The sequence below is a fragment of the Cheilinus undulatus genome, linkage group 3 (genome assembly GCF_018320785.1).
Source record: "Cheilinus undulatus linkage group 3, ASM1832078v1, whole genome shotgun sequence".
Taxonomy (NCBI): Eukaryota; Metazoa; Chordata; class Actinopteri; order Labriformes; family Labridae; genus Cheilinus; species Cheilinus undulatus.
In genome coordinates this window covers 22,484,102-22,508,711 of record NC_054867.1, presented here as the reverse complement: position 1 = coordinate 22,508,711, position 24,610 = coordinate 22,484,102, and the positions used below count along the sequence as shown (strand labels likewise).

Here is a 24,610-nt window from a genome sequence, read left to right as displayed (position 1 = left end):
ATTACACATGGTACACCCTGTTTTAGTCTTTTTTCAACTACAGATAGACTCTGGAACCTTTTTTCTTCAGATGTGAGCATATTTATAGAAAAGCCCTGGAGAAATACTAATAGTCTGCTCCTATGTGGATTTTCATCCCCTATGGTAAAATTATGCTGCTGCATTTGGTTTAAATGAGATATTATAGACTCACACTCAGTGACTGTGTACAGGAAAGCTACATTAACCCTTGTTCTGATGTCCGTGCCTGAACGCTTAAAATGATAATCAGACAAATTCACCTTGTTGGATATATTTGCATCTTTGATATACATATTGAACAAAAAAATCTCTTTTATATATTCACATTTAGTGAAATTTTTTAATTAAAATTTTTATTAGCCACCAAAACACCGTCATGTTTAAGTCAACACTGCACTCTCGGTAGTGTGACGTCATTGGGCTTCAGCAGTTGGTTTCTTTGTAATAGTCACCCATCAAGTCCTCATATTATGAACATGATCACACTGTTAGTGAAGAGAACATCATGAAAGTGAATGTAGTTATAGAGGCAAAGAGATGGCAAATAGAGCTGTTTTTGCAGTGTCTGTATCAGTGCCTGCAGAGAGAGCAAGCCTGTATGTCCTGGCTGTTGATGTCCATACAGCTTTAAGTACCATTATTCACACCTGTCTGATCCTCATCATATCCTAATGTCTCAGTGATCACCTGAACACTTCCTTTGTTAGATGTAATAAACACAGAGCCAACTCACCTTTGATAGCCTTTAAAAACAAGAACCAATGGCAACATACCACAAACACAAGCAGTGAGCTTGACTTTTATCCCTTTCTTTATGTATAGAGACTCATGTCATTAGACACTGTGTTAAGCATGTAGTGTCCAGGGGACTAAAATATGGCACCTCCTGATGAGTTTACATCTTTAATTTTCTTCCTTTCAAAATGCAGATCTCTAGTGAGTTTTTTGTTGAATATATTTATAAGAGCTATACATATCTCTCCATTAAGATGAATTTGTCTTATCATGTAGGGTTCCTTTTAAGAACATCAGACAAAGGGATACCATTTCTCTGAATGAAAGGCTGTACAATCGCCCACTATCATGTCCAAAAGCGTGTTCCGTCCAGGTGTATTGCCTTCATCCCTCCGCTCTCTGTTGCCTCATCTTTCATCCACTTTATTTTGCTGACAGCCATGGATTGTTTTTTTTTTTTTTGCTCCACATACATCAAAAAACACTCAACAGTCAAACAGGGAGGCTCACGGAAGCATAGCGTAGGAGTTCACGTCTCATTCCTGCTACAGGCCTTCACTAGATCATTGGCCTAGTTTTCCTCTGCTTTATCTTTATTTCCACACTATTCCTTAGTTGCTTGGGTTCTCTTTTAAGTAGAAAAAAATCGTACTTTGCTGTCATTGCTCAACATAATTTTCAACTTTTATGCACCTTTTCCTTGCTAAAGACAAAAGCACTAATAATACTAGAAGTGTCGGAATATGGCCCAGTTAGACAACCCAGTAACCCAGCATAAACCAGTTCTAGTAAGCTTTGATGCATCCTCCATTCATCTCTAGGAAAACAAGGAACAGTAATTAAGCAGTCTTCCTGTTTCTCTCTAATATGAAAAGGAAGGATTGCAGGAACCAAGAGGGGTAAATCTGAGGACGATGACGGCGAGGGAAGAAATAATCACTCTTGCCTTCCCCCCACATACCCTTACTGCTGGCTCTCCCTTTCAGCTGTTTAACAAATTAGACACAATAAGTCCGTAATTACAATGCCTTTTAATTGCTCCATTCTCATTCGCTGGCTGTTCACATGTGTCTGCTTGAGAGCGTGCACGTGCAAAGGTTTCCCTCATTACACGGCAGGTTTGTGATTAACGAGAGAAGTTAGCAAATTATACTAATTGCTTTATTTTTAATGAAGACGAGTGTGTTTGCTTGGAGGGGGGAATAATGTGAGGGTGATAGGGGGGTGAGGTTGAAACAATGAAAGAAATGGGGGGGTTTGTTTTGCCAAGTTAATATGTTTGCATGTGAGGGGGACTGAGGGGAGCAAAGAGAAGAGCTCGGCTGTTTGAAGGCTAACTGCATGACGATTGATAACACTATGTGTTCTCTTTGATGTGGTAGCGTGTCTTAAATGCCTTTTCCCCCCTGCGATGAAAGTGTTGGTTCATGCCCACAGATCGTAGCCATAGGGCTTTGTGTGTGTGTATGTGTGCGGGGGGTATGTTTGGGTGCGCTTGCTTAGAGAAATAGGGACATGAGTTTGGAATGACTCCAAACCTCCCATTGTCTTGTGCAGAGATTTCTGTGAGTGTGGTGGCAAAATAAGTTATTTCTTTTTACTTCCATGTTTCCCCGCCTCTCTCTTTCTCCACATTTCTATTATTTGTCTTTCACCTTCACCTCTCACCTTCTCCTTTCTTTCATCTCTCCCAGGACGGAGTCAGTCGCTGAGAAGATGCTCACCAACTGGTTCACCTTCCTGCTTTACAAGTTCCTCAAGGTAAAATTGTCTTTCACACATACAGACTCACAACTTTTGAAGCGATCCTAGTACAACTGCTGTTTGAGGACATAAAAATGCATCACAGACACACTGACAGCTGCTGCATTTGATAAGGCAGAGGCAACAGGCTAGCTATCCCTTACCTCTGTCTTTTATGTGAAAAATTCTCCTTTTCTCTGAATTGAGGAATCGGCCGTCTGAAGCGCTGTTCACACAGCTAGCCCAGTTGTAGCCCCCGCTCTAACCTGTCTTCTCTTTGTGTCCTGCACTGGATTCTTATTAGGCCAAAAAAGTGACTTTGTGAGCCTGTGTGTGTAAGCATGTGTGCTTGTATCCCCCTTCAGAGCTTTGAGGCTTAGCAAAAGAGCAAAACCAGAGATCTTACACAAATACATTCTCTCATTTCTCTGTCTGTCCGTCTCTGCGTTTGTATGTCCTCTGTCTCTTTTTGAATTCTTCTCCCTCTGATATGGAATCAGAGAGAATTATTGAGGCTTAAACTGTGCTAAATTCTTGTTTCCACACATGCATTCTCCACATTCAAACATGGCTGCGGCTAATCAGTTTGCAGTGGGGTCTTAAGCTCCCCGCCAGGACCCACATTCTGGTGGACAGCGAACAAGCCAAGCCCCCAGGGGTCCCAGTTAGCATCTGTGTGACTGTGTGTGGGTCCAGTCTGAGTGTGCTTCTCTGTGTGTAATTTGGCTCCAAATGTGAGACTGGACAGACTGAGTCAGGTTCAGAGACAGGGGAGTGGGCTAGAAGGGAAGCTGCAGGGGAATCTTTTACAGAAGCTGTGTTGATGAACTTCTGACTAGTGTAATCTTGGTTTAAATTTAGTCTTAGATCATCTTTAGTTTTAGTCTCATTTCAGTCATTTTTAACCTCTGCACTTTTAATTTTCTTTTAGTCAACAAAAACTGTCAATGAAAAAGATTTCCGTCATTAATTTTAGTTACATAGTTTAATCTCTTTGAACTAATTTAGTCTAACCTGACACGCCAGATAGGAATTTTTTTACTGCAACTAACATAAATTAAACCTCTATATTTTTGCTTGTTCCAACTGACCTTATGGCCAAAGCCAAGTGGACCTACACGCTCATTGACTTAAAAACCCCACCGCCTCTTTCCTGTATGAGAGCTGCTATCAAATGTTTATAGGCGGCTGTATGCTGGGATGGTTTAACTAAGTGATTCCCTAAATGTGGCCGGGGCCCACTGGTGGGGCCCAGAGGTGCTGCAGGAGGGCGGCAAGAGATCATTTAGAATAACTAAAAATCGTAGAAATAACCATTTTGAAAAATTCAGTCACATTTTAAATGATCATTAAAAACTTGATTCAGTGTTCTTATTTTAAGTCTGGGATGTAACAGAACAGAGTCAGAAGTTTTAGCTGATGTCACCTTTTTATCATTTATTTTGTCTGATGTATGACAGCCAGTGCCACAGTTTAACTGATGTTGGATTAACTGGTGAAACGTCATTAAACAACCCACTTTGCCACTCTCTTCCTGGATTTAAGAATTTATCAGTCTTCTGAGGCATGCATGCTATTTGGGTAGAGTTTGCTGGGCCACAATACACATCTACAGGGATGAATATTAAAAACATTTTTTAAGGGACTTTTCAGATGCCTGATCAAACCAAAATAGATGGCAGTGGCTCATTCATTGTACATTCATTGTACCCACAAAAGGTAGCTAACAAACATTGTAAGTCATACTTTAGTTATTAACACTGTTTCAGACAAGACAAAACAATATAAAGGGACAAAGAAGGTGAGGGAATGTGTGGAAAACAGTATTATATGGCTACTCTGTGGATGAGAGGGATGTTTGGAAGCAACCACGGTTTAAAATGAAAGAATGGAGAATGACAGAAAAAGTGAAAGGGAAGAAGTAGAGGGATTGTGAGTACTTGCTATAGCTAGCAGCAAGGTTGCCAACCCAGCTTTTATCTAACCTCTGCAATTCAGCACCCCTCTTTCTCCCGAGTTTTACAAGGGTCACATAAAAGAGAGGCCTGGAACAATTTCAAGGTTCAGCCAGGTGTGAATAGAGATGGGTAAAGGTCAAGTCGCTGTTTAAAGGGAGGAAATAGATGAAGCTTTCCCTCACCAAAAGGGAACAGGAGTAAAAAAAAAAATCCTTTTATCCATTACCTTATTCCAAGAGTTCACTTGTCCTCCAGTGCACTGGCTTGTTTGAAAGACTAGGGAGGCACATGGTTCCTCTTTTCCTCCACCAGATGGACTGTGTGTTGCTTTGGGTTCAATGGGGGATGACTGTATGAAAATGTTTCTGTGCGAGTGGAATTAAATTAAAGAAAGGATGTTTTACAACAGCAACAGGATGTTGAAGTCAAAAACACAGCAGAGCTAAATGAGTTCTTAAACATCGAGGCTGAGGATTGCTTTTCCATACTGTTGCCGTGCACAGACAAAAGGGCTTGAGGTGCGGTTTGATATGGTTGTATGCTGTTAGAGGACGCCAGCCGGTGGACTGTGTTTTCTCAACAGGAAGCAGCCAGTGTCAGATTATCCCATAGAGTTCATTTGACAGCTCACCGAGATGACTGACATGTTGATGCATGAACATGCCCGACTGAAAGGTGGAGGGCAGGACTTAGCCATAGACTTCCTGTGCCTTTAGGCACAAAATATCACATTAGAACTTTAAAGGGTAATGTCAATCAGTCTACAGCTAAAATTTTATGTGAAAATTTAGACCAAAATATTTGGAAGTCAAAAGGGAAAAAGTTAAAGAAAATTCTGATTCCTCTTTAACATTTTCTCCCAGCACTTATTTCATGAGACAACTTATCTTAAAAAGAACAACATCCACTCTGCAGTGCTCTTAGTTTTAACTTCAGATTCTTGAGGATATCAATATTTTCACTCATAACTCCTTTGTGTTAGTCTGGCAATATGTCAGTGTCTTATTCAAACATGTCACACTGGAACAGAAGATGTAGTCTGCTTTTCAGGATACCCAAAATTGAAAATGTTAAAACTGTCTCCCTATAGTAACAATTTCATACCCTCAGCAAAGTCCAGAAAGTGACAGTTTGGTGCGCTGTGATGCTCTCTTAGTATGTTTTCACCACTTATTTGTAATCCTGCTAGCAACTGTACATGAGATACGAAGAATTGACCCACAGCCCTCAACCATTTTGTCCAGAGGTGCTCTTCGCACCGTAACTGGTTACTTCTTGTATTTAGTTAAGAAGTGTTTTAGTCAAATCAGCACTCCATCAGTGCCAGTTTTGTCAACTAAAACTCAAACTAAAAATGTTCACCTTTTTTCCTCGAGGCAGACTAAACTCTAGCTAAAAATAGATCTTTGGTGATGAAAACTCTGATGAAAAGTAAATAAGTTTTCATCAAGGAGACTGAATAAGACTAAAATGTTAGTGCTGGACTATTGGAGATATATAATCCATGATTTTTCCACCATGCATTAAAGGTCTGTCAGTATTTTCACCAGTGTATAAGTGTTTTACCTTTTTATTCATTTTACAATTTGGCTGATAAAATTAGTTCAAAGAGAATAAATATTGTGACTTAAACTATAGACTAAAATATATGGACTTTTCATTGAGTAAAATGGTAAAGGTTAAAAAAATGACTGAAATGTGAATAAGACTAAAAGTGATTTTTATCTAAAGACTAAGGCTAAATTTAAAATAGCTACCAGAATTAACACCGCACTCCACAAGGCTACTTAAAAGCATACCATTATTTTTTTTGAGATGAAAGATTATGTCCAAATGCGGGTGAAAAGCTGTTGAAAAGTGGCAACGCAGGCCAGGTCAACTTCATTATGTATACCAACAAGGTCACACAGAGCTTACAGCCCATAGTGAATCAAGGTTATAGATTTTGAGTTAGTTTTTATTATTATTCAGTTTTTACTTTTTGTTTTGAATTTCATTCTAGTTTTGATTAGATTTACTGCTGTTTATTTTTGTTTTGTTTTTGTTTTTTAGTAGGTTTAGTGTTAGTTTAAGTTTCTTTGACATTATGGGTTGTCAGGGGTGGGACCCTTAACCTTACATTTTTTTTTTATAAAATTTAGATGTTAAAATACTACTCAACACCTAAGATTAAAATTGTGTGAAGTCTTCTTCAATCAAATCAGGTGATTTTACTCTCGCCAGGCTTGGATGTTTGTGTCAGTCTGTTAAAGACATATTAAGTATGTTTTATTTTTATTTTTTCCCCTGGTCATACTACAAAGGGTCTCAGCCTTTAAGTGTGGGAGCACTGGTTTTAAGTATAGTCAGAGGTAGTAACAGGAGTCAGTGATAATGTCTTGTTGCGCTGAAAAACGGTTAATGCACAAACCCAGTAAGATGTTGGATGAGCGTGTTATTATTGCTTTTGAAAATCTTAAAAAGAGTCAGGTTGTAATAACCAGAATGACCCTTTCAGGAGGAACAGAGCAGTTGTAAAACCAGGCAGCGCTTACTTGGCAGGCCAGCAGAACGAGTAAGTGAAAAAGAGGTGTAAAGAGAGAGAGTGAAGGAAGGAAAGACGGAGGCCCAACATCCCAGTGCTCGTTGCCTGGTTGACACGTCTCACACACCAAAGTGCTTCTCCAAGCGTTTTTTACCCCTCAGTCGTTAACCTTCTATTAACTCCTCCATCAATTGCCTCTCACTCACGCTCACACTCTCCTCTCCTTCTTGCTCACTTACTTACACACACACTAACAGAGATTTACAAAGGGAGTTTTTTCTCCCAAAGACGAGACACAGGGGAGAGACTGGAGAGTGTGTCTGAGAGAAAAATGGTGCGTGCGCTGTTCTTTGTTAGTTTCCAGCAAGCTGTCGGCCAACATACACCATGCCCCATGCCCTCATCATTTACCGCTCAGCCTGTGATTGGCTTAGAGGAGATTAGAAATATAATTGGAGTGTTGAAGAGCAAAGCTACACACTTTCTGCTTTGAGTATTTTTTGTTAGTAAAGTTTTTACACAACAACTTTTATTGAACTACACACATTTTTTCTCCTTTTCATCCCTCACTCTTACCCCTAACCCTACCTGTGTCTCTCTTTCTACTCACTCATCTGCTGCTTTCTCTTCCTGTCTGCAGGAGTGTGCTGGTGAGCCTCTCTTCATGTTGTACTGTGCCATGAAGCAGCAAATGGAGAAGGGGCCGATAGACTCAATCACAGGAGAGGCCCGCTACTCCCTCAGCGAGGATAAACTCATCAGGCAGCAGATTGACTACAAGACTTTGGTAAGTATTAAGTCTATTTGTTGGGAGGTTGTATTTGCTAAATCAGTACCATGTGGAATTTATTGACAGCATGTTAATCTGTACTGTAGTAGGTATTTAGACATTTTCATTGTTCTGTAGTTGATTTTTGATTATAAAATATCACATAAAGAGTCAGTTTTAGATGAAAACAATCATTATGGAGTTGATCATACTTTATGGTTAACCATTCCAGCCTTTTTTAACTGGTTAAAACATGACTTATTCTCCCTGCCTCTTCAGACGTTGCACTGCGTAAATCCCGAGAATGAGAACGCTCCTGAAGTGCTGGTGAAGAGCCTGAACTGTGACACGGTGACGCAGGTGAAGGAGAAGCTGCTGGATGCCGTGTACAAAGGGACACCTTACTCCCAGAGACCCAAGGCCTCCGACATGGACCTGGGTAAGAAAACACACAAAGAACACGCTTACAGCACAGGTGCACTACCACAGGGGGGTAAATCTGGAATCATTTCAAGCGCTCTCTGAAGCAGGAGGGTGCCCTTCATGCAGGAGAAGCTCCTCTGTAGCAAAAAAATAATTGGAGTGAGGAGCCAAAAGTCAGAGAAATAAGACACTATACCCTTTTCCATTTATTAATTCAAAGAGCATTGCTGTCTTAATCTTGAGAAAGTCAAAACAACTTGACTTTTATTTGAAGGAGGGAGTTTTGGTGAAGTGTAGCCCATTTCTTATTCTCATTTGTGTTACTGCGCTTCCATGTATGTGCTTGACAGAATGGAGACAGGGAAGGATGGCTCGCATCATCCTGCAGGACGAGGATGTCACTACAAAGATCGACAATGACTGGAAGAGACTCAACACCCTGGCTCACTATCAGGTACACTGCTGCTCAAACAATCACTTTATATGGGTTGGGTTGCACTTAATTGTTGCTTCAAAATACATTCAAGTAGAAATAGTGCTTTTATTTTTTTGTTTCTTGAAGTTGAATGTATCAGTTATTTTCTTTAGTCACAATGATTCCCTCTTACATAAATGTGATTTCTGGACAATAATTAGGAAAATACATCCATCACAGGGATTTTTGTGGATTTGGACAGTAATCTTGTTACTAGACATTTTGTGCTGTGATGATAACCAATGATGACATTCCTGTCTTCAGGTGACAGATGGCTCAGTGATTGCCCTGGTGCCTAAACAGAACTCAGCCTACAACATCTCCAACTCCTCCACATTCACCAAGTCCCTCAGCCGATACGGTACGAGAGAAGGTGTGTCTGTGTGTACGTCTGTGTGTACAAGTGTATGCATGTGTTATCCCATTTCATAGTATGTGTAATTGAATTTATGACAAGATGCTAGTAAGAACAAAATGTCTGTCTCTCTGTCTCTGCATCAAATATATTCTTTTGTTTAGTTTTGAAAAGTTAAATTTACAGTCTGATAAATTTTTGCTCTATATAAGAATTAAAATGACTATCCCTGTGTTATATACAGTGCTTAACAAATTTATTAGACCATCTGTCATATTTGTCTCAAAGATCATCCAGCATCATGAAGTGCTTTAATGCGGACTCTTTCATTTTCAGTGAGCTCTCCACATTTTACCATTTTGAACAGGAATGAGGAATTTCAAACTGAATTCACCCAAATTTGAGCCAGCTCACTGGGCTTCTCTGATAAGTCAGAAATGAATCAAACATAACATTCAACCACTAAAACTAATTTTTCTGTTCAGGAATTCAAGTAAATAACTATAATTTGACATATAAATCAAGAAACATTAATGTGCTTACTATTTTTTCAGTTTTTGGTACATCAGTCAATTTGAAAATTCATGGATAACAATAATGATTATATTTTAGTATTAAAAATATGATATATTAAAGAGCTTCTACATATTGGTGTATTAACCATTGCAGAAACAAAAAATGATTTTGGTAATTACCAATGCTGTTAATTTAGGGCAGCTGTGACATAAACCTTTGTTTAGGGTTAGGGTGATCTAATAAATTAGTTAAGCACTGTATATTTTCTAGTTGAGTTCTCACATTAACACCAATATTTCAAACAGTTTCAAAAGCAGAGAAATACCAATTTTTTTTTAAATATGAAACAAGATGCAATTTACCAGTTGCAAGTTAAACTCTCCCTGCCCCAACCATGCCCCACTGGACATTTCCAGGTTGTCCCTGCCCTAACCCCTGCTGTTCAGCCTCCTAGGCTTACTTCTTTTTTTTTAACTGAAGACCTTTTTCATTAAAACTGTACTCCATAAGGTGTATTTAATAGGCAATAAACCAATGAATTTGGTTTCACTCTTTAATTTCTCACAGTGAGGGAGAAAAGCTGTTAAAAGGGGCCTTCCAGATTCGCACTGCAAGTGGTCTCAACATGCTTTGCAAGGTCCCATTGGTTGAAATAGTAATCCAGTGCTGAAGTCTGTGTTAAAATCAGCAGGATAGACGCTAATTAGTATACTTATCAAGCTAACTCACCATTGTATGATGATGCTTTAAAGTTGGCTGGGAGATTTTAGTGTTTAAAGAATGGGTATAAATATGCCAATATATCAATTAAAATAACCTAGTAACTCAAAAATGTATTTATTTATTAATATTTTTAATAATTGAAGAACTTTTGGAAGGAGGTCGCAGCATTATTAATAAATTAGATGTAATTAATTCAGGACCGAATTAATTGATTTAATTAATTAATTTACTGTACCGAAAATGACTTCAAAACCGAGGTACGTACCGAACTGAAATTTTTCTGTACTGTTACACCCCTACTGTTTAGTAAATACACTGTACGGACTGCTGTTTTTAGAGAACAGGGTCTTCAATTCAAAACAGATAGACATATCAGTGGCATTGATCTCTATTCATTATATTGTGTAATTGTTTTGATCAGGAATCCTTTGGTGGTTGAATTTTAAATGTTGTGCATTAAATCTATATTGTCTTTTGACAAGTGTAGAGAAACTAATTAAAGAAGTTGTGTAATATTTATTTCCCACCTTTATAAACATGAAATTGAATGTAGTTTTATTATAGAGACCTGGTTACAGTCATCAATACAATCAGAATGCTAGGTGGGTTAGCATGGTTCCTTAGGTTTTCTGGTGTCCACATGTGCTTTGTAAGATCATTGTTTACATGAAAATCATGTTTCTCCCCTACAATATATGTTTGTGTACGTACCCAAATGTATGTAGTACGCCGCAGATTCAAGGCAGAAGCATAAACCAGCTCTCTACTGCTGCTTGTATCTTTTAATGTCTCTCTATCAGAGCTCCTCAATATGTTTAAGGAGACATCTTGGTGTTCATATACGTCCAAGATGTCCATCCCAAGTGACATTGTATGATAAAGTGTCCCATATTTGCAAACATATCACGTGCATCACTTTAGAACACATGTTAAGGTTAGTGTGAAGTGGGTCTCTGTGTCTCACTTCTCCATCTCTCTGTTTTCTTCATCCTCCTCTGGTGTACACTAACTCTGCTTCTGGGCTCTGCCTGCGTGACACAAACATAAATACTCACTAACACCTCCCATCACACTTACCCTCATACTTCCCTGCTCCATGCTCTCTCATGACATTTTGAACCTCTCAATCCTTTTCCTGCTTTGTCACGGATGTGACAAGCATTCAAAGTGAGAGTGTAATGCTCTGTGTCATAAAAATAGCAGATCACTGTCCAACAAAGCGGAGGAAGAGGGAAGAGAATGACAGACAAATTTATTTGGGAATGAGAGAGTGACATGCAAGCAGGAGAAGCTGTCACCTTTTAGAAATGCTTTGAAACTTCACACAGAGATTTGGCTCTTTGTAGCTGCCTCAGATTTCTTATTTTGTGGCTTTTATACCCAGGTAGCTTCATTTGCTGACTGTGCCTCTTGAAATGATGAATGAAAATGATTAAATAAACCTTTGACTGCAATCACATGGTGAGCTGCTTTATGTGTTACCTAATTGCTTTAATCAAATATAAACCTTGTCTTCTTTTCCAGAGGCCCCAAATTGCTGTATGTTCTGTATGACTCATCTTATTGTCTGACCTCAGTCTTGTTTTAAAGGCACATCTGTTTCATATTTAAAGAAAATGTGAAACAACTCTATTAAAAAACCCTCACGTACCTCTAAATATTACTGAAGAGCTCCAGGGCAGTTGTTTCAAACATATCCTTGACCTTTCAGCATCCTCTTTCCCTGTTTACTTCCTTTCTCCTTAATGCTTATAAAACAGTCTAAAGTAACAGATCACTTGTTCAACTCGTTACTTGTGTTGATTTTTTTTTTTTTTTTTTTCATTTTTTGTGTCTTTGTCTTCTTTTTTCCAGAGAGTATGCTGAGGACAGCCAGTAGTCCAGACAGCCTTCGCTCCCGAACACCCATGATAACCCCCGACCTCGAGAGCGGCACCAAACTCTGGCACTTGGTCAAGAACCACGACCATTCAGACCAGAGGGAAGGGGACAGAGGGAGCAAGATGGTCTCTGAGATCTACTTGACCAGGCTTCTGGCCACTAAGGTACCAGAAGATGTAGATCCACACAAATATTTACACACCTTTAGCTTAAAACACCCAAGCCTTCACATCTGTCTTCTCTGCCAGCAACCCCTACCCCTGACCTTTGTTTGGTGGTGGTCTCAAAGCTCATTAACATTTTTCATAACCTTTTGCACGAAGACACACACACACATATGCACAGGATTGAGTGTGTGTGTCTTAATTAGGAAGTTGACCTTTGACTATTGAGTTGTTTTGTTGGTGTTACTGGGCCCTCTGTTGGCAGCCGGAGGGCTTTTAGGCTCAGGCCTTTACCCCACGATCATTACTCACCACAGTCCTCTGTGTCCTCAGGACCACTCTGTGGAACCTGTGCACAGGTTTTTTATGCAGCTCGTGTCTTCAGATGATGATCTGAAAGGTTATTTGCAGTCAGTGTGTGTTTATATCCTGGAGAAACAATGGTGAGACTATGTGGATTTTATCCCTAAGTAACCCCAATTGAGAAGATTGTGTTAGAGTTCACTTCACTTTTAAACTGATTCATTGAATTGCCAATTCAGCCCTTGGAACTATTCTATATTCTAGGTGGATGTGGCTTTTACAACAGAGCTTTTTGAGAATAATAGAGAAAAACTTGTAAATGTTTTGTTGCCAAAAGGTTGCTAAGGTTGTTCTTTTCTGATGGTCATGTGCACAAATACCCTGCAAAGCAAATTTTGCAAAAGCATGAAACTCATTTTTCCATTTTTATATTGTAATTCAGTTATTAAGTAAAGAATAAAAATAGCATAGTTAGTATAAAGAATGGCAGGTGTTCGATGTTGTTTAAATCCTTTGAAATCTCAGATTTATGCTCAAACTTTTTCCCTAGTTACTGGACCCCAGCTCCACATACAGTGCCTTTAAAAAGTTTTCACCCCCCAATCACTTATTGTACATGATATATTATTGTTTAATTTGACATTACTTTGAGGACATTTGTGTCACTTTGGCACGTAAGGGGGGTTTTCTCTCAAAAAGCCAAATTATATTGACCATGGTCGATTTATTAAATCAATAAAAGGGTAAAACATCCATGGGGTGAATACTTTTTATAGGCACTGTAGAATGGTCCTAATATTCTGTGAACATTTGAGTTAGAAATACAACTGTCAGGTTACGTATTTTCTCTGGAATTTAACTAGCTGTGTTGTTCGTGTCACTCGTGGAGTCTTTAATTTGTTATAAATCCAAATCTTCACTAATCTAAGATGCTGATAACATTTCATTGCTCCTTGTTTCTGCACAGCACCAAACATCCTCCAGCACATTAACCATCCAGACAAAGCTAATTTCTGTATTTTTTAGCTCCACATGATACTTGTTTTGTACCAAAACATCCTGTTCAGGTGCACATCTTGTACTGAAAACCTGCATAGACATCAGCTGTTTTGTCCACATTCTGTGTGCACAAAGTTGTTACCAAAGTCTAATGATCAGAGTAAAAAGCAGCAGCTTGTATTCTCTACCATCAGTGTCAGGCTTTTGTTCTCATTTGTGTATACTATCTCAGATTCAGCTCACTCTGATACCACCTCCCTTCAAACATTTCACTCATTAGCTGCAGATTAATTTTGTTTGAGCTCCTGGTGGGAAAGTGCGAGGTTAGTGGCATCAGTGTTACCTCGACTGGGAAATACAAGCCAAGGGAAGACAATGAGGGGGAAATTGGAACACTGCAGTTTGTACTTGTTTATTTCAGCCCCCACAGCTCTGTGTATGTTTAGGAAGCTGATTTGTGGATGTGTAAAGGAAAAGAAAATGCAGATTCAACTTCTGGCTGCTTTAAATAAGGCTCTGTGAAAGGTGGCCTGAATGCTTGGAAGATGGCGGCAAAGACAGCAGATGCTTGTGGGAAATATAAAAATTGTTTCAACTTCAGAGAAGTTTTTTGAGGATTCAGATTCTCCAGAGTTGTGTGATCTGGTGAAAAACATTGCAGAACAGCCTCGGGTTGAACTCTCATTGGGCCCAATCCTAATACTGTAAAGAACACTGACGAGCACCATCACAAAGTCTCAGAAAGACGGAGTACTAAAAGCAAAGCGCTGTCATTCTCAAACACCTGCTACTGACAGCCATTGCCTTCAGCCAGACCATCACCAACAGAGAGGCAGATGCACACAGAGGCTTTTTTAAGTGGTCAACTCACTTCTTGAATTTTTCTCCTGCTCAGTGTTATGTGCATGAACGGATAGCATCTTCTCAACCTAAAGTCCTTCAGAGTAAAATCCTGATAGACTTGTTATGACATTGTTGGTGATTTTCAACATGTTAGGAACTTGGCTCATATTTTCTCTGAAATGCTTCAACATAATTTTAGAATACCTAGAAAATAATGATATTGCAATTTCAGTAAGCATTTTTTTGGTTGTCATTCACAGGGTACGCTTCAGAAGTTTGTAGATGACCTGTTTGAGACCATCTTCAGCACTGCACACAGGGGAAGTGCCCTGCCTCTCGCCATCAAGTACATGTTTGATTTCTTGGACGAGCAGGCGGACAAACACTCCATATCAGATTCTGATGTACGGCACACATGGAAGAGCAACTGGTGAGTCTGCATGTGTGTCTATGTCTGTGAGTGTGTATGTGTGGGTGCGTGCTGTGAAAGGTTATGTCTTGGAATATTAAGTAGCTGGTTTGTGTCTCATTAGTGTTGTATAAAACTTGCTTAGTATAAAAAAGTAGACAATAAGGCAGCAGGAATGAATAACTTTACAGCTCTGCAGAATGTTCCGCGTTTTGCTTGCCTCAGGTGTTTTATCACTCAGACTGCAGCGCTCTCTGCACCTACGGCTTGTCAAGTGCTCTATCTTTCTCCTCACCCCCTCTGTTCTGTCAATTTCCAGTCTTCCTCTGCGGTTCTGGGTGAACGTGATCAAGAACCCGCAGTTCGTCTTTGACATCCACAAGAACAGCATCACAGATGCCTGCTTGTCTGTGGTGGCTCAGACCTTCATGGACTCTTGTTCGACATCGGAGCATAAACTCGGGAAGGACTCACCCTCCAACAAGCTGCTCTATGCTAAAGACATCCCCAACTATAAGAACTGGGTAGAAAGGTAGGGAAACACAATCTTGTCATCTTAAGGCTATGTCAGATTAAACTTTTCATGCGCTAAAGAGTTCTTTTTTTTTCTCCAGGTACTACTCTGACATCTCCAGGATGCCGGCCATCAGCGACCAGGACATGAGTGCCTACTTGGCGGAACAGTCGCGCTTACATGCAAACCAGTTCAACAGCATGTCAGCCCTCCATGAGATCTACTCCTACATTGTTAAATACAAGGATGAGGTGAGATTCCTCAAGATACTGTTAAAACTGTCATCCATAACTTTATGTTTTGTGCAAGTCTAAATTTAGTTAAATGTTGATTGTAGGGGTGTCAGTGACCTTGCAGTAAGGGCGCACTCACACTAGGCCATCCGTACTGTGCCTGGGCCCATTTCAGCCTAAAGTCCAGTACGTTTGGTCAGTGTGAGTGCAATTGTTCCATGGCACGCTTCGCGGCCCCGGCACGGAAGGACAAGGTCGGCCTAGGCACGGCATGGATGCAAATGAAGGAGCACAGGCGTGGGAATGTGACGTAACGTGAAGTAACAACAAAGGACCCACCTAGGAGTGCAGAGAGCACATTAGGCAGCACCTGCATGCTAGAGACAGCAGGATTCTTTCTAGAAAGATAGTGAGAACTACATATTTTGTCTCACTGTATTTCAAAAGCTACAAAGATTTTACCAGAGCTGAAGACTTTAACTTCGCACAGCTCCACTCCGACCTTGTTGTAATGGCTCCCAGCCCTGTCCACATTCTGACCAGATTCTAAAGCCAGTCTTTCACCACTGTGAGAGTTTTTTTTGGTTTGTGAAATAAAGCTTCTTCTCTTGATTAAGCCCCAAACAGCAGCTCACAGGATAGCAAACACCTTTCATCCTCCATGTGTAAAGGAGAGTGCCAAATACACAGACAAGTATGCGCAGATTCAACCCCTCTTATTATAAAATTATAATCCCATCAGGGATGGGTACCTTTTGCCTTTGAACCGATACGGTACTGATTCCCGATACCGGTACACAGCAGTACACATTTTCAGTACTTTTGAGTGTAAATAATATGCAATAATAAATGTTGTATAACCTCAAAACTTATGAATTTTCAATAACAAAACGTTATCAAATATCAATGTTTAAAAAAAGTGTTTTTAAAAAATTACCCCAACATGGAAAACCTAAACTACTATAACAACCCAGTGTTTTTTTCTTTATATTGCACAAATGAAAACCCAGCCCACTACCTCCTATTCCTCTAATTTCCCCCCTTGGAATAATGTGTGTTGGGGTCCATAGAGGGAGAATAAGTTTAAAACAAATGAACAATAGAGTATGGAGTCAAAATAACAAAATAAATAAATAAGAGGTATAAAATTTTACCAATTAAAGTATTAAAAATCAAAGTAAACAAACTACCATGAACTACGTGTACTGCACATCTTCTTCCTCGTGCAGTTCTTTTTCCAACAAAACCAAGATGTCATCTTTACCTGGTAAGAGCAGAGTCTGCTCCTCACTCATCAATCACTCATGTGACCATCCACCCAAAAGCATAAATGTCACGCACAGGGTCTGTTACGTTATATTTGTATACTGCAAAAAGTTAACAGAAAGTGGCAAATTGATTCATTCTGCGATGAAATAAGCAGTGAGGACGAGCCTGTGGTTCTGTCACTCCTTCAAAATCACTCTGAATCCATCCTGACAGAGTGCTTTATACGGCGCCAGATGTGTCAAGTTAGAGAGATGGAGAGCAACTTTAAGGACACGGTCACACAAGGCAGTCCTCACCATGCCTTAGTTCAATCTCTGTGAGGTGACTGAGCTAACAAACATATCCTTTTATCTACTATATTTCTGTGGTTGATATCCACAAGATAAACAGGTAAATCACAGTGTTTAAAGTGAGGATTCACTACGGGAGAGCAAGAGGGAGGGAGGCGAACAAGCAGGAAACAGCCAGAGCCAATCAGCCATGCTTGTTTTGTTGATTCATTGCGCTGCTACCGACGTCATTACTCAGGTGTGTGCAATGCTGCGTTTGCGTCCGGCATGGAAAATTGACTACTCTTCCACTCTCTTGCAGTCACAAGGATGCGTTTAGGTACCGAAACATGGTACCATTTGATTATACATGAATCAGTAATCGGTAGTACTGACGGAATTCAGTCGGTGCCTATAAAAGTACCGAATTGGTACCCATCCCTAAATACCGTACTATCATCCACTGAATAAACTTACCTTTAATTCTATTTCATGTTATCAAGAAGTGAAATTGTGTTCTTTGTCGCCGACATTTGATTTAAACCTTTTTTATTAAGCCTGTGGCGTATTCACCTCCAGCTCTCATTAAATGGTTAAAATTGCTCTTGTTGCGGTAAAAAAAAAAAAAAAATTTGACTCAACATTTAATCCTGCTCTGGACACAGGGTGTCCTTTGACATGAGAGCTTGTTTGGTGCAGCACTGAAAGGCATCCAAAATTACGCTGAGAGATGGCACAGTTCATGGCACATAAAGGAATGCCAGGGGGATTTAGACAGTATACGGACACACAGAGGAATGACTGTAGGGGCTCGTCAAGTTAAAAAGTCCAGGTTTCATTCAGCAGAAGTGCTTGGAACTCTGATCAGGCTCCAGATTATATGCTGTGAGGGATAACTCTTCACTTTGAACTGCTGTCTCTCTCTCTCTTCACTGGGCTCTGTATAGTTAACGTAGCCTGATCCCAGACAAGGTGAAATAAATGTAGCTATTTTACAGCCAAAAAACAACACTTATATATACTGAGTCATCATCACATATAAGTTCATCAACGGTGGAGGCTTCGTGTGATGATGTCAGCGTGTGACGTATCCGTGCCCAGGCTTGAATGTGTTGAGCAGTGTGAGTGTGGGCCAAAGGGGGACAGGAGAGGGAGTCAAATGGGCTTCAGCACGGTTAGAATACGGCACGGTACGGATGGCCTAATGTGAGTGCGCCCTAAGGCTTTAGTCCATCTGTAGAGCCTATGATCCTCCAAGTGGGTGGCCCAGGTTCATATTCAGCCTATTGCTCCTTCCCCAACATGTCATTTCTCACTCTTTCTCTCTTCTTTCCTACTCTCCTATTCGATAAAAAATAAAAAGGGCCATTGAATAAATACTAAAAATGTTTTAATTCAAGGATTTTTTCTTAAAACTCAAAGGAAACACAGGCTTACAGCTGAGACTTCATTAAGAACAGGTTACTTTAAAGCCCAGTTAGACACATGGGACAGATGCAGCTGTTTAAACTACACCATTGCAGCTTGAATAAGGTTCTCTGATGATGTTTGCCTGAAATTTAGTTTGTGAAATTTCCAGTGGCAGCTCTTTTGGCATTGCAAGTAGATACATGTGAAACAGAAAATCTGCTTTGACAAGCTATAAACCACAACAACTGTTAGTTCAGATTTTAATCTTAAATTAAATCATGCTGTAAATTTTTGAGAATGATCACATCTATCATTTTTACATCAACTTTTCACACAGCAACTTCAGCCTGATAAACTCTCTGCCCCCTCATCAGCTGTACACATAAGTAGGACGCATGATGCTTTACCTGCTAATACATGAGAAATTCAAGGCTGTAGAGCGTATATTTGCTTGTGAAAAATAAATATTCAGGCGATATCTGAGAAATTACAAGACTGAGTCAGCAAAGCATATTAATGTTTACATTTGCTGTGAAACTGCTGTAATTGACAACAATTTGTTGGTGATTACAGGCAGACATTTGTAAAAACAAAAAGAAAAATCACCCTCAGGAACTATGCAGCCTAACAGAGTCGGTTCTGGGCATAGGCAAAATGGGCAGTCACCTAGGGCGCAAGTATCAGTAGTCCTAATGTTTGATGATAGCAGATGTGTATGAATTGTGCACAAATGTATTTGGATGCAAAGAAAGGGTCTACAGTGGATGAAATTGCATTACAATAGAGTATGATTATTCAATATTTCTTCCCTTAAAAATCTCCTTCAGGTTGCTGGTTTAGCTCAGTGGTTAGATCAAGCGCTCATACACAGAGGCTGTAGTCCTCAGTGTGCTGGTAGCAGGATCGATTCCCTGGTGCCTATCTTCCCCCATATTTCCATATGTCTCCCTTCAGCTATCCTATCTGATAAGCCAGAAAACCTCCAAAAATAATCTTGAAAAATGTCTTCACATCCAGGCATGTTGTAGTGAGCTCGATTTACACTAAAATATTAGCTCAGTGACATTGTTCTTTGGATTACTGTGCGATTAAAGAGATGAACAGCAAATATTCCATCAGTGTAATAACAAAATCCAATGTTTTTATTTTTAGATTTGTTTTTAAAAGTGGAATTTTGGTTCCAAATTTTTTTTACTAATTTTGATGATACTGTTTAACATGGGTGTAAATAAGTACAAAAATGTGGTTATGATATAGCCAAACCTATAATATATATAAATCTAATGTGTTTTTTCCCAAAGTTTCTCTGCATGCCTATACAGAAAAAATGCACAGGAAATTAAGCTTAGCATTAGTTCATGCAGGACATGGCCACCTGATCCCAATTATTGCCTCCCAGCTCCCACAGCCAATCACACCTCTTTCTCTCAACACAGCGGCTCATTTAAATATAACATCCTTTTCACTAATCCCTGCTTGCGTTAGTAAAGCTGCAACATGCTGCTGCTGCTGGCAAACCTTAACCTCCTTCACCCCAGCCTCCTTCTTTATAGAACAAAGCTTGTTGCACCCTCATTCAGATTTATATTACTATGGATTAATTGCTTTTTAACTAATTTTGTAGTATTCAAAACATATCATCATAAATGTATCCATCCATATGAGGGTTTATAGCCATTTGCTCTCTGAAAATCAAAGCATGCTGTCTGACTCACCCAGGGAGCATCTTATGAACAGAGCCTTCTCTGACAAATAAAACTGAATATCCATTTTGATTTAAAAAAAAAAAATGGTAAAATGTATGACGAGAGTGTTCCTGGATGAGCTATTGTTTGATTAAAAATCACCAATGGAAGTATAGTCATAAATCTGTAGCTAAAGAAGAGAAAAATGTGAACATCAAGCAGTGAATTGTTGAGTATTGCCTCACTCCACAGAAATGTACATTATGTTGAACACGATAGATTATAATCGTAAGCAACAGGTTTTTCTAACTTTCCAGCATGTTTTATCCCTTGAATCTTCTATTCTTTGTTTCCTTGTTTTCTATAAGAAAGGACTTAATGTTCAAATGATGAAAAAGCCAGGTGGAATCCTTCTTGGTATCCCTGGGTTTTTTTTTTTTTTTTCCGGGGGGGCCTCTATGTTGTGTGTGGGAGTTAGCACACAGTACCTTTTCCTGACCTCTTCTCTGCTCTACATCCTCAGATCTTGTCAGCATTGGAGCGGGATGAACAGGCGAGAAGACAGAGACTGAGGAGCAAGCTGGAGCAGGTCATCGACACAATGGCTCTAACCAGCTGAGGACCATCCAGCACCTCCATCTCCTCGTCTCCTTCACTCCTCCTCTCCATCTGTCTCTCCCTCTCGCTCCGCTCACCCAGACAACAAACAAAATTCCAACCAACCCCCCCAACAATACGACAGATGAACTGCGCAAAGACTGAAGCAGTATACTGTAAACCAGGGTGGGGGAGGTTCAGCAGAGATGGGCGGGCCTGTGTACGCTTACATGTTTATGTGTGTGTTTGTGTGCAGACCCCGTGCACTGTGTGGGCTGGTGTCGGTGTGACGGACTGGGACACCGGACACGTTCACACACGGACACATGGAGAAACATGTCGACTGACAGCATTAGATTATTGTGGATGTTGGTGTTTGTTGTTTGCTTGATTTTGATTTTAGGAGTTCTGTCGTGTTGACACGGTGGTCCGGGAAAGAAACAAATAAGCCTGCACAGGAACTCCATATATGGTATCAAAAGCAGGATGGACCAATCTGTGATGAGCCAATGGAGAGAGGCTCTCTAGGTCATGTGACTCCAACGGGTGTCACACTTTTAAAGGATGTTAGTTTTTGTTTTTATTTCTTTTTTTGTATAAATGTAATCAACTGCCCACTCTCTGATCTCTCGCCACTTGTATTACTGCTGAATTTGCACAACTTACAGAAGCGTTACAAAGGAAGACGATATAGATATTATATAAATACAGCTACGTTTTTAAAGAAAGATTAGAGAGAAACCATTTTGTTTATCTTCTTTTTCATTTTGAACCAACAAACACAATAAAAAATACAACAGTAAGACATGATTTGATATTTCAAGTACAAAAGAAAAAACGTAGACAAAAAAAAAACAACGAAAAAGAAACAAAAAAGTCGTACTGTGCCATGTTTTCTTTGAATGTTGTTTAGTGCAAAGACATTTTGTTAGATGGAATGTGCTACCGTATGATTTTTGAATATGAACATGCCTAGTGACTGAAAAGAAATGTCCGACACATCCTAGGAACCTTTTTAAAAAAAGTGTGAAGAGAGACGACACAGAGAGTTGTCCATTTTCCTCAGTTAGCACAGCAATGACATGAAGTTGCTGTTATTTCCATATTAATCAGTGCAATCTTGGTTTCAGAAAACCAAATATATACACACTAAGGATTGTTGCTTCATCATGGCCACATTAGTATCCTGCGCCACGGCTGGTTCATTAAGTAATACTTCAGTGGATCATGGTTAGGTGACTCAACTATGAAGTAGCTACATTGCACTACCTGTAATATTCCCAACCGCAGCCATCATATCTGTCTGAGTTTGTGATATCCCCCCTTGAAGGGTCATCAGTTTTCTGGCACAGTCGTTTTAGAGGAGCTAAAGTGATGGCGCTCTCAGATGCTGTTTACAGGAGTAACACTGAGGTCAGGCAGAGCTTAGCCGAGTTCCTCAGTGCTGAAACAAAGTGGGAGAAGCTGGGTTTTTTTTTTCAGCCTTAAACCACTTTCATTTTTCCAATGTTAAGACCTGAATCCAGGGGTAAAGAAAGGATATCGAGTGTTGCTCTCCACCTATCTATTTGAGACAGGTCGTTTAGCTTTTTATCTTAAGGAGGTATAGAAAGATATAGAGGTGACACACCTCTGTTCATTAGGCTGAGTAATCCTCCCCTTAGCCTGCAGCTCTTGTTTCAAAACTAGCCTATTGCCGTGTGTGGCTTAAGCTTTTGTTTTTCTTTATTAACTGTTCTTTTAAGAGGATTATTTTCAAAGTCTTTAAGTCAGGGTTTTTGACTTTGTGGTGAAAAATATTCTCAATTTTTTTCCTGCTTGCCGAAAAACCAAACTGTGGTCTGTATAATGTTTTTGTTGTTTTTCATTTGTAAATTGTACACTTTATTTCATGATGAACAAAAGCTGTTTGCCATTTTTGTAATCGAGTTGTTTTTATTTTATGTCTTTTTATTTTAGAACATATAAATTGTACATTTAACGGTACACAGAAGACAAAATTCTCTTTGGTTTGCCTGAAGTTGAAGTACTTGACCGATCTCGAGGTTTATTTTTCCTGATCTCAAGGATCAAAATGGAATTGTTGCATCAGATGAGCATCTGTGTCTTTGTGATGGAAATGTGACTTGCTGCTTTAACTCTTGTACCTTGTTTTTTTCTGTCAAACATTAGGGCTGTCATCTTATGCTGATCATCAATGCTGTCGCTTTTAATTTTTACACTAGGTTCTTTAAAAACAAAAACAATCTGTTTGGAATGCAAGAAACATGAGCAAAAGTCCCAAATTGATATTAAGCCACAATTTTGTTTACACTATTTACAGCTGCAAAAACCTATGAGCCTATTTAACTGGATACCTGTTGGAACTAATACTTAAGACTGCAGTCTTTAGGGACCACCCTGCCCATGCTAGGTTAAATACAACTCCTTTTTAGAGCACTATGTTGGCTACACATTTAATAATGTCCATTTGAATCATGTATGAGAGTACTGCAAAATAAGCTGAGTCTACTAAGACAAATCCATGTGCTTCATGCTAAAGCACACAGACAGATAGGAACTAAATGAGGCCACAGCCCTCAGTCGCTGATCTGTCAGGCTTTTTAGAGACACTTAAACATTCTTGATCTATCCTCAGGTTCATGCTCCATTTGTGTCGTATTCTGCTTGTAATTTGGTTGATTGAAATGACTGCTGGGAGAGTTGCCTTGTTTATCATTTGCATGGTTCCTTGCCTTTTAGATTGACCTGCTTTGAAAGTCCTGGCCCATCTTTAGAGAAACTTCCCAGCCATCATAATCTGCCTTTCATTTTGCACTGTTTGGTGTGATAATTGTATTTATCGGTGGTTTACAGCATGTCTGTTGTCTAATAGTGTTTGGTGTCATCAGGAGGAAGCGAGCACAAGCTGAACATGTCACAAGAACAACACGCCGTCTGCGGTTTGACAGACCTGCTGGTTTTTTAAACTATGTCTGTCAGATCAGAACAAATTAACAAGTAAAGTTGACTGCACTGTGTTCAGCATGAGCAGATTTAGCACACATTCATGTGTCTCATGTTTAATTCTGAGCCGTTTAAACATGCTTTGTCACACTTTCCAAACAACCGTAGTAGCTAAAATCAAATACAAGTCCTGGCACCATTCTGTTTTCAGTTCTTGCTGTTTCCTGCTTTCATCTTACTCTGGATAATTCAGTCATTGCCCCTTTTTTCTTTTCTTTTTTGAAATGGAAGTTACATAGAATCCAAGGAGATGCTAAGCAAATGAATCTGGGGCGGAGCCGGCAAAGGAATTTATACTCCTATAACTCAGACACATGCAGAGTTTCAGACTTGAAGCAACTGTCACAAGTTTGCAGGTTAACATCCATTGTGTAAATATTCTGTTATTTCCTATTTTGCAGATTTACTACTTGTAAATAAACACATCAAGGAGAGATTAAACATTTTTTGCTAAATAAAATGTGTCTTGGGATTTTTTTTAAATGACCAATTTTATACATGGAAACTGCCCAAGTTGATGTTAATAGTTTGCAGTTAAAAATAGCTTTAACTTTGAGCTTTCACTAAACAGTTAACACAGATATGATGAACACAATCAAGCTGAAGTTAGCCTTAGTTGATATCAGTGTTGCATTTTCCTCATGAGCACCATTTTTCCATTCTTTTAAGTCTAAACTGCATTAATTTGGATAAAACCACAAGAAAAATGCTTTTCTATCAAGGTCTATGAGCTGGATTTCCAAGTGCATTGGGGAGTTGCAAGCAATGTGATTGGCTTGTAATGTT

The 24,610-nt window shown here is 39.5% G+C and overlaps 1 protein-coding gene across 4 annotated transcripts in view; it reads left to right on the top strand.

Annotated features, from left to right (window-relative positions):
• Window positions 1-24,278, top strand: part of LOC121503357 (plexin-A1-like) — a 262,690-nt gene extending 238,412 nt beyond the window's left edge. For 2 of the 4 annotated variants that reach the window (XM_041777706.1, XM_041777716.1), the window contains exons 23-32: window positions 2,451-2,517; window positions 7,622-7,768; window positions 8,030-8,189; window positions 8,524-8,627; window positions 8,913-9,021; window positions 12,097-12,287; window positions 14,693-14,862; window positions 15,161-15,373; window positions 15,456-15,606; window positions 20,745-24,278. In XM_041777706.1, the coding sequence (XP_041633640.1) occupies window positions 2,451-2,517; window positions 7,622-7,768; window positions 8,030-8,189; window positions 8,524-8,627; window positions 8,913-9,021; window positions 12,097-12,287; window positions 14,693-14,862; window positions 15,161-15,373; window positions 15,456-15,606; window positions 20,745-20,840 (1,408 nt within the window). In that variant the 3' untranslated portion in view covers window positions 20,841-24,278. The remainder of the gene's footprint in view (window positions 1-2,450; window positions 2,518-7,621; window positions 7,769-8,029; window positions 8,190-8,523; window positions 8,628-8,912; window positions 9,022-12,096; window positions 12,288-14,692; window positions 14,863-15,160; window positions 15,374-15,455; window positions 15,607-20,744) is intronic. The other 2 variants (XM_041777725.1, XM_041777733.1) reach the window with 1 other exon arrangement.
• The last annotated feature ends 332 nt before the right edge of the window (window positions 24,279-24,610 follow it).